The following is a 19,127-nucleotide window of genomic DNA, read 5'->3' on the forward strand; positions in this document are numbered from 1 at the left end:
GACTGCAATCACGGAGCAGGAATTCTAACGGGTAGCAGGGGTCTTGCAGATCAAACCAAAGGTCTGTCTAGTTCAGCAGGGCTTGAAATCAGGAGCCGCCCAGTGTTTTTTGTCCCCCAGCAACTGGCATTCGGGGGTATTCTGCCTCTGATTGTGGAGGCTCCACAATAGCCATCAGTAGTAGATCCCTCAGCTTCATGAGATGAGCTTTTGACTAACACCGTTCTTTTCTTTTGAATAATTTTTTTATTAGGTTTTCTAAATGAGGATCATAGGGATAATAAACGATACAAATGAATAGGCCGAGTCTTCTTACGTCATTTGTATATCACAAAAACAGCACAATGAATCTGCAGGTGTGACTAATACATTTTAGGGCTGGGTGATAGATCGACATATCGTCCAAAACTGGTTTGAAGTCCATATTGTGATATCGGTTTCATAATTTTTGACCTGGTGATATATTGCGAATCATGATGCATATGTGCTATGCAAAAATCACGATGCGGGGGAAACCGCGATGTCAGCTGATGCCTCTGTATAGCTCCATCCTTATTTCGGACATTGTGATATATCGGCATATCACGATGTTTAGCTGGTGATATACATCACGAAGTTGAAAACCGGGTATCGCCCAGCAAAGTACCGTAATTATCAGTGGCGTAGTGTGGGGGGTGCAGGGGGGGCCGGCCTCACCGGGCGCAACATCTGGGGTTAGGGCAAATCCACAGGTTAGGGGGCGCAAATCCACGGGTTAGGGGGCGCAAATTACTTGCCTTGCCCCGGGTGCTGACAACCCACGCTACGCCACTGGTAATTATGCATTGTGTGAAAAAGGACTTTCTAATGCAGTCATACCTTGGTTGTTGAATGCCTTGGTACTCAGACGTTTTGGCTTTGCGAACGTTTTTCGGAGGCCAAACGTCCTCCGCAGCTTCTGATTGTGCACAGGAAGCTCCTGCAGCCAATCAGAAGTTGCGCCTTGGTTTTTGAACCATTTCGGGAGTTGAACAGACTCCCGGAATGGATTAAGTTTGACAATCAAGGTACGACTGTATATGCCTTGCGTTGCATTGAGTTTTGGGGAGAGAAGGAACAAACTACCTCCCTATCTGCTGTCTCCAAACTGCAAGATTTTTTAAAAACTTGCCTGAATGCTTCCAAGCCAATCTTTGAGGCCCTAAGTTCCAGAGAAGCATGTTTGTGTGTTTTAACTGTAAAGAGATGAAAATCTCAAGGCAGGCAATTTTCCTTCCCGATTCTTGTTGTGGTTGCAGTCACAGGACATCCGCACGGCTTTTCTTGTGGCAAACTCTTTCCCCGTTTTTCGTTTTGGACAGGTCACAAGGCGGCAGGTGGAGAACACGCCGCCCTGCTTGGAAACGGGCAGCACCTCAGCGGAGGAAAGGAAGAGGAGGAAGGAGAGGAAAGTCTCTGGTGCGAAAGCGGAGACGGAGGAGGTGTGGGAGAGTCCAGGAAGCCGCAGCAAAGCGAGGGCTCCGGAGCAGGAGAACTTGAACGGAGCAAAAGGAGTGGAGGAAAAGGTGGAGAGGGCCGAGGAGGAAGGAGAGGGCGCAGGCGAAAGGGAGAAGAGAGAGGTGAAGACCGAGCAAGAGTCGGATAAAGAGATTGAGGTGCAAAAAGAGGGGGAGGCCAGGAGGAAGAAGGTCCAGGGGGAAGAGGCCTCGGAGGACGGCATGAGAGGAAAGAAGGCCAATAAAGGCCAGAAAAAAGGAGCCACTTCCAAACCTGGGTGTTTGGGAGGCTCCAGGAAGAGGAAAGCGAAGGAGGAGGATGGAGGCGCGAGGAAGAAAAGGAAGAAGGAGGATGAATGCGGGAAAGAGGACAAGTGGAAGTGGTACGTTCTGCGTTCGGGTTGGGGTCTTTGCCAATACTATTTTTGAAATTGATTTTATAAATTTCAACCCAGTTATGCAGATTATTTCCAGATTGGTTCAATTTTGTTTAGGTGACTTCTTTCTGGTGTCAACTGTGTTTGCTGATGCTTATTTACTTCTGGTTACTTTCCATTTTGCAAAAACGATCGCTCAGTCATCAGCTGCACTCTTCTTGTTTAGTCGTTTAGTCGTGTCCGACTCTTCATGACCCCCTGGACCAGAGCACGCCAGGCACTCCTGTCTTCCACTGCCTCCCGCAGTTTGGTCAAACTCATGTTGGTAGCTTCGAGAACACTGTCCCACCATCTCGTCCTCTGTCGTCCCCTTCTCCTTGTGCCCTCCATCTTTCCCAACATCAGGGTCTTTTCCAGGGAGTCTTCTCTTCTCATGAGGTGGCCAAAGTCTTGGAGCCTCAGCTTCAGGATCTGTCCTTCCAGTGAGCACTCAGGGCTGATTTCCTTCAGAATGGAGAGGTTTGATCTTCTTGCGGTCCATGGGACTCTCAAGAGTCTCCTCCTACTTGCACTTTGACGTGCTTTTGAACTGCTAGGTGGGCAGGACCAGGGACCGGAGCAACGGGAGCTCACCCCGTTCTAGGAATTCGAACTACTGACCTTCTGATCGGCAAGTCCTAGGCTCTGTGGTTTAACCCACAGCACCACCTGCATCTCATATATATATATATATATATATATATATATATATATATATATGGTAAAGGTAAAGGTACCCCTGCCCGTACGGGCCAGTCTTAACAGACTCTAGGGTTGTGCGCCCATCTCACTTAAGAGGCCGGGGGCCAGCGCTGTCCGGAGACACTTCCGCGTCACGTGGCCAGCGTGACATTACTGCTCTGGCGAGCCAGAGCCGCACACGGAAACGCCGTTTACCTTCCCGCTAGTAAGCGGTCCCTATTTATCTACTTGCACTCGGAGGTGCTTTCGAACTGCTAGGTTGGCAGGCGCTGGGACCAAGCAACGGGAGCGCACCCCGCCGTGGGGATTCGAACCGCCAACCTTTCGATCGGCAAGCCCTAGGCGCTGAGGCTTTTACCCACAGTGCCACCCGCGTCCCATATGTTCTCTATAGGTAAAGGTAAAGGTACCCCTGCCCGTACGGGCCAGTCTTGACAGACTCTAGGGTTGTGCGCCCATCTCACTCTATAGGCCGGGGGCCAGCGCTGTCCGGAGACACTTCCGGGTCACGTGGCCAGCATGACGAAGCTGCAACTGGCGAGCCAGCACCAGCGCCGCACACAGAAACGCTGTTTACCTTCCCGCTAGTAAGCGGTCCCTATTTATCTACTTGCACCCGGGGGTGCTTTCGAACTGCTAGGTTGGCAGGCGCTGGGACCGAACAACGGGAGCGCACCCCGCCGCGGGGATTCGAACCGCCGACCTTTCGATCGGCAAGCCCTAGGCGCTGAGGCTTTTACCCACAGCGCCACCCGCGTCCCCTATGTTCTCTATACTGTGGCTTAAATCTACTTGCCCACTAGGTGTCAGCATAAAGCATTCATTTACATGTTCTTAGATTTCACAAAAGCCCATAAGTTGTCTTACAATCAGCATCTAGACTCATCATCGAATTGTAGAGTTTGAAGGGACTACGAGGGTCATCTAGTCCAACCTAAAGAATCCTAAAGAATCCCTGTGATCTAGCCTCTGCTTAAAAACCTCCAAGGAAGAACAGCCCATCACTTTCCACTGTCAGATACCTCTTACATTCAGACAGTTCTTCCTAATGTTTAGTCAGAATCTCCTTTCTTGGTTTTTTTATCCATCAGTTTGGGTCCTGCCCTCTGGAGCAGGAGATAACAAGCTTACTCCATCTTAATTTCAGGGTTGTGCGTTCAAGCCCCATGTTGGGCAAAAGATTCCTGCATTACGGGGTCGGGGGGGGGGTTGGACTAGATGACCCTTGCGGATCCCTTTCAACTCTGTGAGTCTCTTATCATCAAACATTTATAGTTTTAGATTTAGAAGTTTGGATTGGATTGATTGATAGACTGGGGCTGAAATCCTACAGGCACTTACCTGAGAGTAGTAAGCCCTTTTGGACCCAGTGGAACTTACTTCTGAGTAAGCTTCCAACAAAGTCATTTGCTTGCTAAGAGTTAACTTGCCATACGTCAGGGAAATCCACGACAACATGGAAGCAGCTCAAAAAGCTTAAAACCACTATTTTTGGGTTAGGTTCCTGTTATGGAAAAATCTAGGTGCGAGGCTGCTCAGTCACCCAGCTCATGGGCAGAGCCCACAGGTCCCTGCGGCGAGATGCTGGTGGCGCTGTGGGTTAAACCACAGAGCCTAGGGCTTGCCGATTAGAAGGTTGGCGGTTCGAATCCCCGCGACGGGGTGAGCTGCCGTTGCTCGGTCCCTGCTCCTGCCCACCTAGCAGTTCGAAAGCATGCAGTGCAAGTAGATAAATAGGTACCACTCCGGCAGGAAGGTAAACGGCGTTTCCATGCGCTGCTCTGGTTGGCCAGAAGCGGCTTAGTCCTGCTGGCCACATGACCTGGAAGCTGTACGTCGGCTCCCTTAGCCAATAAAGCGAGATGAGCGCCACAACCCCAGAGTCGTCCGTGACTGGACTTAATGGTCAGGGGTCCCTTTACCTTTACCTAGGCAGGGGTTACACTAGTTTAACCTTGCCAAACATGTCCAAAAAAGTCCTTGGTACAAGATTAGCATAAGCAAACATGTCAGGGCAAGACTCAGGTATAAGATGAGCATAGGCAAACACCTCTGAAGTCCCGCCACCCAAAGTCCAGTAGAACTTCCTTTGCATGTCTGGACCCCTTGGCAAGTTTGGTGATGGGATTAGACTTTCCTTGGCCAACAATCAGCTCAGCAGTTGTCACTTCTGGGAACTTCCTGGAGTCCTTTTTCAAGGGGGAAAATAGCTTTGGAATGGAGGAAACTGGCAAAGGAGTTGATTTTATATTATATTTAAAGCTAGGTAACTTCCCTGAGCTGTCAAGTCGAAAGGATACATTCAGGCATAATATTTGTAACATTTAACAACTTTAAAGATGTGCCCCCCCCCCGTAATTTCCGTAACAGTTCCCCCCCAAAAAAACCCTAGCTAAGACCCCACTTCTGTTGAGATCAGGTCACTTATTTAAATAGTATTGATGCAGATAAAGTTGAAAGAAGAACAATATACAAAATCAATAAAGATAATGCAAAAAACTTAGAGATGACATAAAAAAGCCAGAAGAAGGAAGGAGGGAAGTCAACTTTTAGGAGTAAATGTAAATGTAAAGTAATGTGTATACGTATAGTATGTAATCATAAAATCAATAAAGATTATCTTCTAAAAATAAAATAAATAGTATTGATGCAAGATTTCTCAAATGTTTCCTCTTGTACTGTGCAAAAACAAACAAACTATAAAGACAATTGCCACAATTGTCTTCAACAACATACAAACCAGCTGAATTAAAAACTTTCCCCCCAAAATATATATTTATTTTTAGAAAGAGTAAGAAACGAAACTGTCATTTGCCGCATATTAAAATACTGGAGGGGAGCGATGGGAGTCCAAAAACATCTGCCAGAGCATCTTCTTGGAGAAGGCTGGGTCACCAAACTTCTCCACTAAAAAAACCTCCCAAACTAGCAAGGACCCCTCTAATGTTGCTCCTGTCTCTTTAAATGAACCTGGCCCGGACGGAAAGGCTACCTAGCAACCGCTTTGCTTGCATCACATGGCGAGCTAGGCAGATGCTGAGCTCCCTGAACTACATTTCCCATCATCCCTCAGCGCTCTGGCATTGTGGGTAGCCAGAACTGCTGATCAAAACATGCCTGCTTTTTAATTATTTTTTAAAAATAAATGCATGGTTGTCCTTAATGATTATGATGATTATTTTGGAAAGCATGCCTGGAAACGCATGCATTTAATTTTTGCTGCTTTTGTAAGCCTTGCTTTAAGAGGGCTGGGAGGAGACCAAAGCAGTTCCTGGTGGAAGGTCGTGCAGGAGTGACACACGGCTGTTGCCATGTGGCTGGGCTGCGGGACGCGTGCAAGATCTTCTTAGCAGGCAAGGAGGCATAGCAGGATCAGGCTTTTGCAGATTTGACATGCCCGGCATCCTGGAATGCTTAAGCATGTGCTTTCACTGGCTGCATGGTCACCCTGCCCATCCCATGCCCAGATCCCTCCAGCATCCCTCCAACGCTTCCTGACATTTAATGCCATGCGGATTCACGCAGCGTGCAGGAATGCGAAGACCTCGAGGATCAGGTATGAGAGATTTGCAGCAGCAGCAACAACAGTAATAATAATAATAATAATTAACTGCAATAATGGCCTCGGAGAATAAGAGGAAACTCAGCACTCAGAAAGCGAGCAAAGAAAGTGCAATATCTAAAGAATATTTAAAACAGTCCTGTGAAAAATGCAAATCTCCTGGCAGGTATAGACTGAATCTTGAACGTTAAAAGAAATCATAAATGTAAAAATTGTTCCTGGTATGTAATAGATATAATAGGAAGTGTGTATAGGTTAAGAATACTTGCATTTAGAAAGCACAACGAGGCGATCCGGAAGTCAAAGATATGTGTGGTGTTAGATGATGTGTAGTCAATTAATGTTTAGTTGTCATTGTGGTATTGTTTTTTTATGTTTGTGTTGTATCTTTTGCAATAATAATAATAATAAATAAATAAACCTGCAACCCAAAACGCACTTATTTATCGCAAAGTGCCAACATGGCAATTTAACCTGTATATTTCATTTTTTTCCTGTGAGTTTCATGTTTCTTCTTTATGACTGCTGTTGTAATAAATAATCCTTCATTTTAAAAAAATAGCCTCGTGCCTTTAGGGTGGAGGCGGGTGCGGAGGTTTCCTAGGAAACTTTGTTCTTTTGGAGCGGGGTGTGGTTTGGGGCGAATATTTTTTTTAAAAAAATTCATTTTATAACGTATATTTTTTTCATCTTGTGAAATTTATGTATGGCTTGGTTGTTTGTGTTGTGTTGTGGGGGGAGGAAACCTTCCAAGCAGGTTGCAAAAGGATAGCACAGTAAAAATGTACAGCATAATTTAACAGAAAGCTAAAAAGCACCACATGATTTGTTGTTGTTGTTGTTGTTGTTGTTGTTGTTTAGTTGTTTAGTCGTGTCCGACTCTTCGTGACGCCATGGACCAGAGCATGCCAGGCACCTCTGTCCTCCACTACCTCAAACTCATGCTGGTAACCTCGAAAACACTATCCAACCATCTCGTCCTCTGTCGCCCCCTTCTCCTTGTGCCCTGCATCTTTCCCAACATCAGTGTCTTCTCCAGGGAGTCTTCTCTTCTCATGAGGTGGCCAAAGTACTGGAGCCTCAGCTTCATGATCTGTCCTTCCAGTGAGCACTCAGGGCTGATTTCCTTAAGAATGGATGCGTTTGATCTTCTTGCAGTCCATGGGACTCTCAAGAGTCTCCTCCAGCACCATAATTCAAAAGCATCAATTCTTCGGCGATCAGCCTTCTTTATGGTCCAGCTCTCACTTCCATACATCACTACTGGGAAAACCATGGCTTTAACTATGCGGACCTTTGTTGGTAAGGTGACGTCTCTACTTCTCAAGATGCTGTCTAGGCCTGTCATTGCCCTTCTCCCAAGAAGCAGGCGTCTTTTAATTTCGTGGCTGCTGTCACCATCTGCAGTGATCATGGAGCCCAAGAAAGTAAAATCTCTCACTGCCTCCATTTCGTCCCCTTCTATTTGCCAGGAGGTGATGGGACCAGTGGCCATGATCTTCGTTTTTTTGATGTTGAGCTTCAGACCATATTTTGCGCTCTCCTCTTTCACCCTCATTAAAAGGTTCTTTAATTCCTCCTCACTTTCTGCCATCAAGGTTGTGTCATCTGCATATCTGAGGTTGTTGATATTTCTTCCGGCAATCTTAATTCCAGTTTGGGATTCATCCAGCCCAGCCTTTCGCATGATGTATTCTGCATATAAATTAAATGACCAGGGAGACAATATACAGCTTTGCTGTACTCCTTTCCCAATTTTGAACCAATCCGTTGTTCCATATCCAGTTCTAACTGTAGCTTCTTGTCCCACATAGAGATTTCTCAGGAGACAGATGAGGTGATCAGGCACTCCCATTTCTTTAAGAACTTGCCATAGTTTGCTGTGGTCGACACAGTCAAAGGCTTTTGCATAGTCAATGAAGCAGAAGTAGATGTCTTTCTGGAACTCTCTAGCTTTCTCCATAATCCAGCACATGTTTGCAATTTGGTCTCTGGTTCCTCTGCCTCTTCTAAATCCAGCTTGCACTTCTGGGAGTTCTCGGTCCACATACTATCCTTCTTTGATAGACTGGATCAAATTCCTGCGTTGATTCCTGCATTTCTGGGGGTTGGACTAGATGACTCTCAGGATCCCCTTCAAACTCTACAAATTCATGAAAATATAACTCATACGAGGTTTGCAATGCTTTGTTTCGTTCTTTTATATTTGATGGAAGCTGGGGTAACCCAGTCAGATGGACGGGGTACAACAAATTATTAATATTAATATTTATTACATCTCTGGAACTTGTCACTGATTTTTTGGGAGCTTCTATAATTGACTTTTATTTTATCTTACTTGTTTAGCCCATCCAGTCCTATTCTCACAGTGGCCAACCAGGTCTAATTTCATTTTGCATTCTCTCAAAGGAGTCCAGCGCAACAAGCTGTGCAGCTGCAAAACAATACGATTAAAAATAAAACCTGTTAACTAAAGCTGTAAAGTACATCTGAAAACAGTGAGAAATAGAGACATACACAGTTGATTGCTTCCAGGTTACCAAGGACATCGTCTCTCAGCCCTTAGAGGCCTGGGCGGCCAGGAGAGTTTTAAAATTCCTCTTCAGTGTTAATGATGAGGATAGACAAGTGCTTGTCCCCCGCAAGGGCATTCCAGAAAGAGGGAGCCACCTCAAAGAAGGCCCTGCCATGGGCAGCAGTTGCAAACTTTGTAAATTTCACATTTTGCAAACAAGGTCTCTTATTGCATGAGTAAATAAAATGATGGCTTCATCTGTGTAAATGAAATAAAGATAAATAAAATAATGGGTCCATCCGTTGGCACTTAATAAATAACATTTGGTGGTAGATTTGGAAAATAAAATAAGATAATGGGTCCATTGTTTTATTTGGAGAAAATAATTATTATTATTTATTATTTGTACCCCGCCCATCTGGCTAGGTTTCCCTAGCCACTCTGGGCGGCTTCCAACAAAGATTAAAAATGCATTAAAATGTCACACATTAAAACCTTCCCTGAACAGGGCTGCCTTCAGATGTCTTCTAAATGTCAGGTAGTTGTTTCTTTCCTTGACATCTGATGGAAGGGCATTCCACAAGGCGGGTGCCACTACTGAGAAGGCCCTCTGCCTGGTTCCCTGTAGCCTCACTTCTCGCAGGGAGGGAACTGCCAGAAGGCCCTCGGAGCTGGACCTCAGTGTCTGGGCTGAACGATGGGGGTGGAGACACTGCTTCAGGTATACTGGGCCAAGGCCGTTTAGGGCTTTAAAGGTCAACACCAATACTTTGAATTGTGTAATGGGTCCGTAATAATGGCCCGCAGTCTCAAATGGTGGCTTTGTAAGAATGGGCCCATGAAATTTGGGATATAAATAAAATAATGAGTCCACCTGTCTGTAGGGACTCTGGAAAGCCTGGGCTGAGCTTAACTCTTGCGTCTTTCCCTAAAATAAAATAAATAATAATAATATAATAATCGGATTTTCAAATACAAGAAACAAAGCCGTCCAAGTTAACTTTGAGCCGAAAAGGGAGATGTGATCCTTGGTTCTTTGTCCTCTTTTGCTCTCGCCAGGTGGGAAGAGGAGCAGCATGCGAATGGCGTGAAGTGGCAGCAGCTGGAGCACAGGGGACCGTATTTTGCGCCGCCCTACGAAAGGCTGCCGCGGGGAGTCTGCTTCTATTACAACGGTGGGTATAGTCTTTCCTTCAATTTGTATGGAATGGGCTGCAAGGTCCGTGGCTTCCCTGAAGTCACCCTGAGTGGCGGGGGGCTGGGATGAGAGAAAGAGATGGAACAACAACCCACTCAGGATTGGTGCGACCGCGTGGCTCTGTTAGAATTCCTGCTCCGTGATTGCAGTCATGGGATTGTTGTCTTTCACATGACGGTGTATGTTTTGACTCCACAGAGTGGGAAGTGACGGAGACAGGATGTTTGTGTCACTGTGTTCCATGAAGTGGGACTATTGTCCTTTGTTCTTTTCCTCTTTGCTGTCTGATGCTAGAGAGAGAGGGAGCCATCTTGCAGTGCTCCGTGTGTGTTTATATGTAAATAAAGTAGATTAGCCAAAATGCTGAGTTGCTGAGGTCTGTCACGCACGATGCGCAAACTCTGCGGATCCCTAAGTGTGCCGATGTCTGTTGGCATCGGTTGCTGTGATGTTTGGGCAGAAGAAAGCTGTTGAAGCTCCCAAATGAACGACCAGGAGGGAGAGAACATGCCAGCCAGGCATGTGTCTCTGCCAGGGTCCTACTTGAGTGTAGGCTGAACTCCTGAGAGGCTGCAGCCTGCACCTTGAAGATGACGAGAGCAAGAAAAATCCTGCCAGCTCCCAGTTGCTCCTCCTTTGACCCTCTCCAAGTTCACCAAGTTGGAGATATTTGTTCCCTGACCGTCTGCGCTAAGCAACCCCTTAATCTCTGGAATTTAGGGATGCGGGTGGCACTGTGGGTTAAACCACAGAGCCTAGGACTTGCCGATCAGAAGGTCGGCGGTTCGAATCCCCGCGACGGAGTGAGTTCCTGTTGCTCAGTCCCTGCTCCTGCCAACCTAGCGGTTTGAAAGCACAAAGTGCAAGTAGATAAATAGCTACCGCTCCGGCAGGAAGGTAAACAGCGTTTCCGTGCGCTGCTCTGGTTCACCAGAAGCGGCTTAGTCATGCTGGCCACACTACCCAGAAGCTGTACACCGGCTCCCTCGGCCAGTAAAGCGAGATGAGCGCCGCAACCCTAGAGTTGGCCACGACTGGACCTAATGGTCAGGGGTCTCTTTACCTTTAACTAGATGTCCTTTTTATTGTGCAATCATGACAGTTTGTGCTCATAATGATAATGGGGCGGTTATATGCAATTGATGCAAGAGTTTTGCGATACTGCTTCCTTTTCAATCAGTGCACAACCTAGAGCTCCCTGCTGAAATCCTGCAACTTTTGGTTCCAATAAATGTTCCGGGTCAGGGTATTTTTTGTTGCGCTTTGGTTGTGTCATAGCGCAAGATGCGCCCCCCTACCAAGGCGGCCATAATGTGGTAATATGGTGGAATCATTGCAGAACAAAGCAGAATGCTGTGTGGACCGTCCAGTTATAAATCCACCATGAATGATTTCATCAATAGCATGTTGCCTAGTGTACCTGCAATGCCCCAACCACCCCAAAAAAACCCCACCCTAGACTGAAAGGGTCTTTATTTACTGGCATAGCCAACCCTCTGTGCTGGACAGGTTGGTGAAGAAAACAGGCAATGGTTGAATGGTCTTGGGCAAAGGTCAACTAAAACAAACTTAGTTTTTGGTAAAGGTTTTTCAGTCTGAACAGTTAACCACATCTGCAGGGGGTCATAAAAACATAAGAAGAGTCTGCCGGATTAGTCCAAAAGCAGATCTGGTGCAAACAGATGTTCTTCAGAAGCCTCTTTTAGCATGGCAACACCTGTCCTTTGGAACTCCCTGCCTCTTGATAATAATAAAATTTTATTTATATCCCGCCCTCCCCAGCCGAAGCCGGGCTCAGAGCGGCTAACAACAATAAAAGTAGCACAGCATTCTAAAATCAATTCATTTTAAAATCAATTCAAAATCAAATTAATGGCAGCCATTGGGCTAGAGTGATGTTAGGCAAGCCATCCTTGCTTCACTATTTCAAGCACCTACGGGAAACCTTTTTTAAAAAATTATTTTAGCAAGCCTTCCCAAACTTGTTATTTAGTTGTCCGCATTTGCTTTGAAAATTTGCTGGTTTTTATCTGTGCATTACTTAGAATGATTTTATCTACTTTGCTTAGAGATCGTTTTTGTCTCTAGGACAAAAAAAAATAATAAATTGAAAAGCGGAAGGCAAAATGGCTAAAAGAGTTTTGTTTCTCCCTGCCGGGCCACTGTTGTTCTTTCCAGGCAAGCCTATGAAACTCAGCCCGGCGACGGAGGAGATAGCCACGTTCTATGCGAAGATGCTCGATCACGACTACACGAGAAAGGCGATTTTCAAGAAGAATTTTTTCTGTGACTGGACAGAGGTATTTGCCTGTGGCTCCCTGGGGAGAGGGGGGGTGGCTCAGTGGCCGAACATCTCCCTGGTGTGCAGAAAGACCCAGGATCAGTCCAGGTGAGGCTGGCAGCTGGAACCCTGGGAAGATGCTGCCAGTCAGTGTAGACAGAACTAGGCTCAATGGGCCAGTGGGCAGCTTTTTGTGCTCCTGGCAACTGCCCCACAGTAGGTCAGTTATGACCCAAAAATGTCCAAGAGGGCTCAACAAGCCTTTTAAGTGGAGATCTTTATCTCAGTCTATATTGGATTTGAAATCTGTTTTACCTTTGTAATCACTTTTAATCCTTTGTATCTGTGGAATTGCTGGTAATCATTTGTAGATGTTGAATCGTTTTTATTGCTAAATTGCTTTAAGATGCTTTACATGAAGTAATACATAGCTGGAATCAAGTAGATTTAGCTGCTCTTTCTGCATTGCATTCTACGACTATGTAAAATCAAACATTAAATAAGTAACAGCAACAATCAGAAATGAGCACAAGACAGGAAGGTCCCAGGAACTTGGAAAGTCCTGGGACCATATACAGTGGTACCTCTGGTTGCGAACGGGATCCGTTCCAGAGCCCTGCTCGCAACCTCAGAGGAACGCAACCTGCGTCTGCGCATGCACAGGTCGCGATTCTCCGCTTCTGCGCATGCACGTGACGTCATTTTGAACGTCTGTGCATGCCCGAGCAGCGAAACCCGGAAGTAACCCATTCTGTTACTTCCGGGTCGCCATGGGACGCAACCTGAAAAGATGTAACCCGAAGCGTCTTTAACCCGAGGTATGACCGTACTTGCATATTACTGACACTCTAGACACATTTTTTGTTGTCGTTGTATCAGGCTTATTTCCTGCTGGCCTTGAGACGTCCCTAAGGTGCCTCCTCAGATGCATAAGAAAATAATTGCAATCTTGATGGCTCAGAAAAAGTATAGTGTTTCTGGCAGTATTCGGTCCAGTCCCTCTGGGAATCAGGCAGGCAAGGGGATGAGGGTGGTGATCAGGGCCTTGTGGTTCATCCGCCTCGACTGGTACTTGGAGGTAGACTATCTCCAACTTGGAGGCTCCACTGAAGAGCCACTACCAGCCATTTTGGGTGTTCCTGGCCTAGGTAAAGGTAAAAAAAGGTAAAGGATCCCTGGACAGTTAAGTCCAGTCATTTAACTATGGGATTGCGGCGCTCATCTCGCTTTCAGGCTGAGCGAGCCGGCGTTTGTCCACAGGCAGCTTTCCGGGTCGTGTGGCCAGCAGGACTAAACCGGTTCTGGTGCAACAGAACACCCTGATGGGTGCCAGAGCGCACGGAAATGCCGTTTACCTTCCTGCCACAGTGGTATCTATTTATCTACTTGCACTGGTGTGCTTTCGAACTGCTAGATAGGCAGGAGCAGGGACAGAGCAACGGGAGCTCACTCCATTGTGGGGACTCGAACCACCAACTTTCCGATCGGCAAGCCAAAGAGGCTCCGTGGTTTAGAGCACAGCACCACCCACGTCCCTAGACAGACACGTGAATCTGCGGGACGCAGCTAATTGGGGTTCTCTGTTGGGTGAAGGCAGGCGTTATTGACGATAATCTCATGGCTCATATGCCTTATTTCTTGGTGTGACAGGCAGCTTTAGAACTCAAACCTCTGCCTCCTTGATTTCCTGTAGCAGATGACGTCGGAGGAGAGGAAGAAGATCAAGCAGCTGGACAAATGCGACTTCAGGGAGATTCACGATTATTTCGTGGAGAGACAGGAGGCTCAGAAAGCTCTGCCAAAGGAGGAAAAACAGGTTCAGACACACCCCTGCTAGCTGATAAAACCCAAGGCCTCTTTGGCCACTGAACTGCAATCCTAGATTTGTGATTTCCACCTAACTTAAGGGAACAGTTTGCCCCAGATGCACCTATTCAACCACTTTATAATTATAATTATTATTATTATTCAACCACTTTGTTCAGTGGAACTTTTGCAAGTGCCTCAAAATGTCCGTTTTCAGGAGTTGGTCTTTTACTGTGGCAGCATTTGGAACTCCCTGCCTCTTGACATTGGGCAGGCTGCCTGTATGGATTTTGTATTTCAGGAAGCCTTCCCAGATATATAATTTAGTTACTTATTTAGTTGTTTTAAAACTTTGATCTGCTTTTAAACTGTAATTTATTTTATGCGTACAGTGGTACCTTGGTTCTCCAACTTAATTCGTTCCAGAAGTCCGTTCCAAAACCAAAGCGTTCCAAAACCAAGGCGTGCTTTCACATAGAAAGTAAAGCAAAATGGATTAATCCGTTCCAGACTTTTAAAAACAACCCCTAAGACAGCAATTTAACATGAATTTTACTATCTAACAAGACAATTGATCCATAAAATGAAAGCAATAAACCAGCAGTTCTCGACCTGTGGGTCCCCAGATGTTTTTGGACTACAACTCCCATCATGCCTGAGCTCTGGCCTTGCTAGCTAGGGGTGATGGGAGTTGTAGTTCAACAATATCTGGGGACCCATAGGTTGAGAAAGGCTGCAATAAACAGTGTACTGCAGTCACACAATCAATCCATCACTAGCTGGACTGGTTTCTACACAGTCACAAAAAAAAGAGCTGCAAAAACAAAATGCAAAATAAATAGCAAAAACAGACAGACCACAGTGTAACACTCAAAACGGAAGCATAACATTCAAAACAGAGGAGTTTGGCTTCTGAAAAAAAGTTCACAAGCCGGAACACTTACTTCCGGGTTTGCAGTGTTTGGGTTCCAAGTTGTTTGAGTACCAAGGCGTTTGAGAACCGAGGTACCACTGTACATGCTTTTAATGGCTCTGCGTTGCCTGCAGTTTGATCATGTGCACCAGCTTAGATACCTCTGTGATAAAGCTGTTTATTAACTCTTTCTAACTACTGTATTTTTCGCTCTATAACACGCACCTGACCATAACACGCACATAGTTTTTAGAGGAGGAAAACAAGAAAAAAATATTCTAAACGAAACAGTGGATGTATGATTTTTGTGGTTCATGCTGTGGCCACAGACGTGATCTGACGGTGAGTCTGGGGTAGCCCAATGCAAAAACCCTGTGGATCCATGCTTTGTAACCACGTTTTTGCACCACTGCGGCCCCAGGCAACAGTGGGTGCGTGGTTTTTTTGGTGCAAGCTGTAGCCATGGACATGCTATGTGATCTGATGGTGAATTTGGGGTGACCCAGTGCAAAAATCCTGAGGATCCATGTGGATCCGTGCTTTGTAACCAGGCTCTCTGTCCCTCTCTCCTCCCCACTCAGCGGCTCTTCTCCCGCTTTGCTGTTTCAAAGCGAGCAAAGCGAGCTACGGAGGAGGGAAGGAAGGGGAACCATGGATCCTCTGCTCACGACTGCAGCAGACACCCCCCCCCGCCATCCGTAGGCATTCGCTCCATAACACGCACAGACATTTCCCCTTACTTTCTAGGAGGAAAAAAGTGAGTGTTATGGAGCAAAAAATACGGTAATTGAAATCAAAATGAATAATCTTGAAGGTTAGGCTATTGCACATACGTTCAACATGGGCTAGCCTTAGCAAACACTTGAAGACTGTACAGTTAGTCTACCCCCAGAAGGTGGGGACAGGCTGTAATAGTAATAATAATAATAATAATAATAATAATAATAATAATAATAATAATAATTTTATTATTTATACCCCCCCACCTTCCTCTACCCTTATCAAAGCCTGACTTAAAACTATCGGAATAACACCTGTTTCCGCCCATTAATTTACCTCTCAGTCTTATTCCTTTTGCCCTTTTTTTAAAACCCAGAAATTGAAAAAGGAAGCAGAAAGAATACAAGAGGAATACGGTTACTGCACGATTGACGGGCACCGGGAGAAGATTGGCAACTTCAAGACGGAGCCGCCGGGTCTTTTCCGAGGCCGTGGGGACCACCCGAAGATGGGGAGGGTCAAGAAGAGGATAATGCCTGAAGATGTCATCATAAACTGTAGCAAGTGGGTACCTGGGTCATAGAAGGGCGACTCTGTTGGGCTCAGAGGGGGGTTCATCTCTTGAGGAGCAAAGATAGAGGTCTGTTTCAAACTTCTTTCAATATTGCGTTTTTTAAATTTATTGCTGGAACCTGCCCTGGCGAAAGTCAGGAAAGAAATTAAATAAAGGGAATACCTAAGGCAGTGTTTCCCAACCTTGGGCCTCCAGCTGTTTTTGAACTACAATTCCCATCATCCCTGACCACTGGTCTTGCTAGCTAGGGATGATGGGAGTTGTAGGCCAAAAACAGCTGGAGGCCCAAGGTTGGGAAACACTGACCTAAGGAGACGTAGACCCATAGACACAGTCCAACCCCCTGTGGTTTCATCTGTTTTTATAAGGGCCTTCTCAGTAGTGGCACCCGCCCTGTGGAACCAGGGCCGTCTTTACCTGGGGGTTCAAGGGGTGCGGGGCACCCGGGTGCCAAATCCGGGGGGGGGGGGTGCCCCTCAATCAGCGGCAGTGAAAAGCAATGGAGCGAAAGTTCCCGCCCTCCTCCTCCATCGCTCTGTTACTCTGTAGCATCAAATATAAAGCAGCCTTTTCTGCTGCATCAACTTTGGCTCCCCCCTCCTTTATTGGAAGGAGAAAAATAACAATTTTCTTAATAACAATTTATTTAACTAAAACAATAACATTATAGCATATGTATCCATGTTAGTAAACTGATGCGGTTAAACGTTGTTGGTTTTTTAAAAAACCTAGACTGAGTTTTAAGCACACATGTAAAACTTAAAACAAATCCGTATTTCCCGAAGGGTAGTCTTTGGACTATAATTCTGGAGGGGGGTGCCCCTTGATTGGCAGCAGTGAAAAGCAATGGAGCAAAAGTTCCCGCCCTCCTCCTCCATCGCTCTATTACTCCGTAGCGTCAAATATTCCCTTTTCCGCTGCGTCATTGTTACAGGTGAGCGATTACCCCCCCTAAAAAACGGTCGACAACTTTGGCTTCCCTCCTCCTTTATTGGAGAAAAATAACAATTCCCTTAATAACAATTTAAACAATTTATTTAACTAAAACAATAACATTATAGCATATGTATCCATGTCTGTTAACTGATGTGGTTAAACATATTTTTTTTAATAAAAAAACAACAACTTAGACTGAGTTTTAAGCACACATGAAAAACTTACAACAAATCCTCATTTGCTGATGAATAGTCTTTGGACTACAATGTAACTTAAATAGAAAGCTATATTTAGAAAGTTTTTTCCTCCGAAAGCATTTTATTTTCAAAATCCAATATAAATAAAAAAACCACACCCTGATTTTTAAAAAAATAATCTGATTTTTTTAAAAAAAGAACCTTCGATTTTTATCCACCCTGATTTCCGATTCCCTGTAAAAGCAGTCCAGGGAACTCAGTCGTTTGGTCGCTTATACGAACAAAATGCATATTTTCACCATCCAGATTGTGTTGTTTCCTGCTTTGCTTTCTGATAACTTAACCTTTCCCCTCTCCTCTTCCCCCCCATTTTTTGTCCAGGGGTTCCAAGATCCCGAAACCCCCTCCTGGGCACAAGTGGAAGGAAGTTCGGTGTGACAACAGTGTGACCTGGCTGGCGTCGTGGACGGAGAACATTAATGGGGCCATAAAGTACATTATGTTGAACCCCAGTTCCAAGCTGAAGGTAAGGGACGGGGGCGTTCCCTTCAGGAGTACAGTGGACCCTCCGGATACGAATTAAATTCGTTCCGGGGGTCCGTACCTAACCTGAAAAGTCCTTAACTGGAGGCGCCGCCTTTACGCATGTGTGCGGTGCGCAGAGCACTTCTGCGCATTCGCATGATGCAAAATAATAATAATAATAATAATAATAATAATAATTATTATTATTTATTTATTATTTGTACCCCGCCCATCTGGCTGGGTTTTCCCAGCCACTCTGGGCGGCTTCCATAGAAACCAAAAAACACTAAAATATCATACATTAAAAACTTCCCTGAACAGGGCTGCCTTAAGATGTCTTCTGAATGTCAGGTAGTTGTTTATCGTTTTGACATCTGATGGGAGGGTGTTCCACAGGGCGGGCGCCACTACCGAAAAGGCTCTCTGCCTGGTTCCCTGTAGCTTTGCTTCTCGCAATGAGGGAACCGCCAGAAGGCCCTCGGCGCTGGACCTCAGCGTCCGGGCAGAACAATGGGGGTGGAGACGCTCCTTCAGGTATACTGGGCCGAGGCCGTTTAGGGCTTTAAAGGTCAACACCAGCACTTTGAATTGTGCTCGGAAACGTACTGGGAGCCAATGTAGGTCTTTCAAGACTGGTGTTATGTGGTCTCGGCGGCCGCCCCCAGTCACCAGTCTAGCTGCCGCATTCTGGATTAGTTGTAGTTTCCGAGTCACCTTCAAAGGTAGCCCCACGTAGAGCGCATTGCAGTAGTCCAAGCGGGAGATAACTAGAGCATGCACCACTCTGACGAGACAGTCCGCGGGCAGGTAGGGTCTCAGCCTGCGTACCAGGTGGAGTTGGTAGACAGCTGCCCTGGATACAGAATTGACCTGCGCCTCCATGGACAGGAAGTATACACTTGTATCCGGTTCTGCTTCTCTTCCCAGGGGGAGAAGGACTGGCAGAAATACGAAATTGCTCGCTGCTTGAAAGGGGTGGTGGGCAAGATTCGTGCTCAGTACCGGGCGGACTGGAAATCGAAGGAGATGAAGAAGCGGCAGAGGTCCGTGGCTCTTTATTTCATTGACAAGGTAAGGGCTGCTTTCTGGGGCAGGGGAATATTGCTCTTAAAGCCGGTTGCGAATATTCCTTTCTAGTAGTAGTAGTAGTAATAATAATAATAATAATAATAATAATAATAATAATAATAATATTAAAAACACGATAAAACTTCAAACATTCAAAGCTTCCCTAAACAGGACTGCCTTCAGATGTCTTGTAAAAGTCAGGTAGTTATTTATTTCCTTGACATCTGATGGGAGGGTAT

At 45.8% G+C, this 19,127-nt stretch overlaps 1 protein-coding gene across 2 annotated transcripts in view; it reads left to right on the plus strand.

Annotated features, from left to right (window-relative positions):
• TOP1MT (DNA topoisomerase I mitochondrial) overlaps positions 1-19,127 on the plus strand; it is a 39,454-nt gene that overhangs the window by 9,573 nt on the left and 10,754 nt on the right. The window contains exons 4-10 of one of the 2 annotated variants that reach the window (XM_077932690.1): positions 1,341-1,858; positions 9,730-9,845; positions 12,047-12,168; positions 13,843-13,965; positions 15,965-16,152; positions 17,677-17,821; positions 18,748-18,891. In XM_077932690.1, the coding sequence (XP_077788816.1) occupies positions 1,341-1,858; positions 9,730-9,845; positions 12,047-12,168; positions 13,843-13,965; positions 15,965-16,152; positions 17,677-17,821; positions 18,748-18,891 (1,356 nt within the window). Of the gene's footprint in view, positions 1-1,340; positions 1,859-5,693; positions 6,150-9,729; positions 9,846-12,046; positions 12,169-13,842; positions 13,966-15,964; positions 16,153-17,676; positions 17,822-18,747; positions 18,892-19,127 lie in introns of those variants that run through there. The other variant, XM_028736042.2, reaches the window with a different exon arrangement.

This window comes from Podarcis muralis, chromosome 8 (assembly GCF_964188315.1).
Source record: "Podarcis muralis chromosome 8, rPodMur119.hap1.1, whole genome shotgun sequence".
NCBI lineage: Eukaryota > Metazoa > Chordata > Lepidosauria > Squamata > Lacertidae > Podarcis > Podarcis muralis.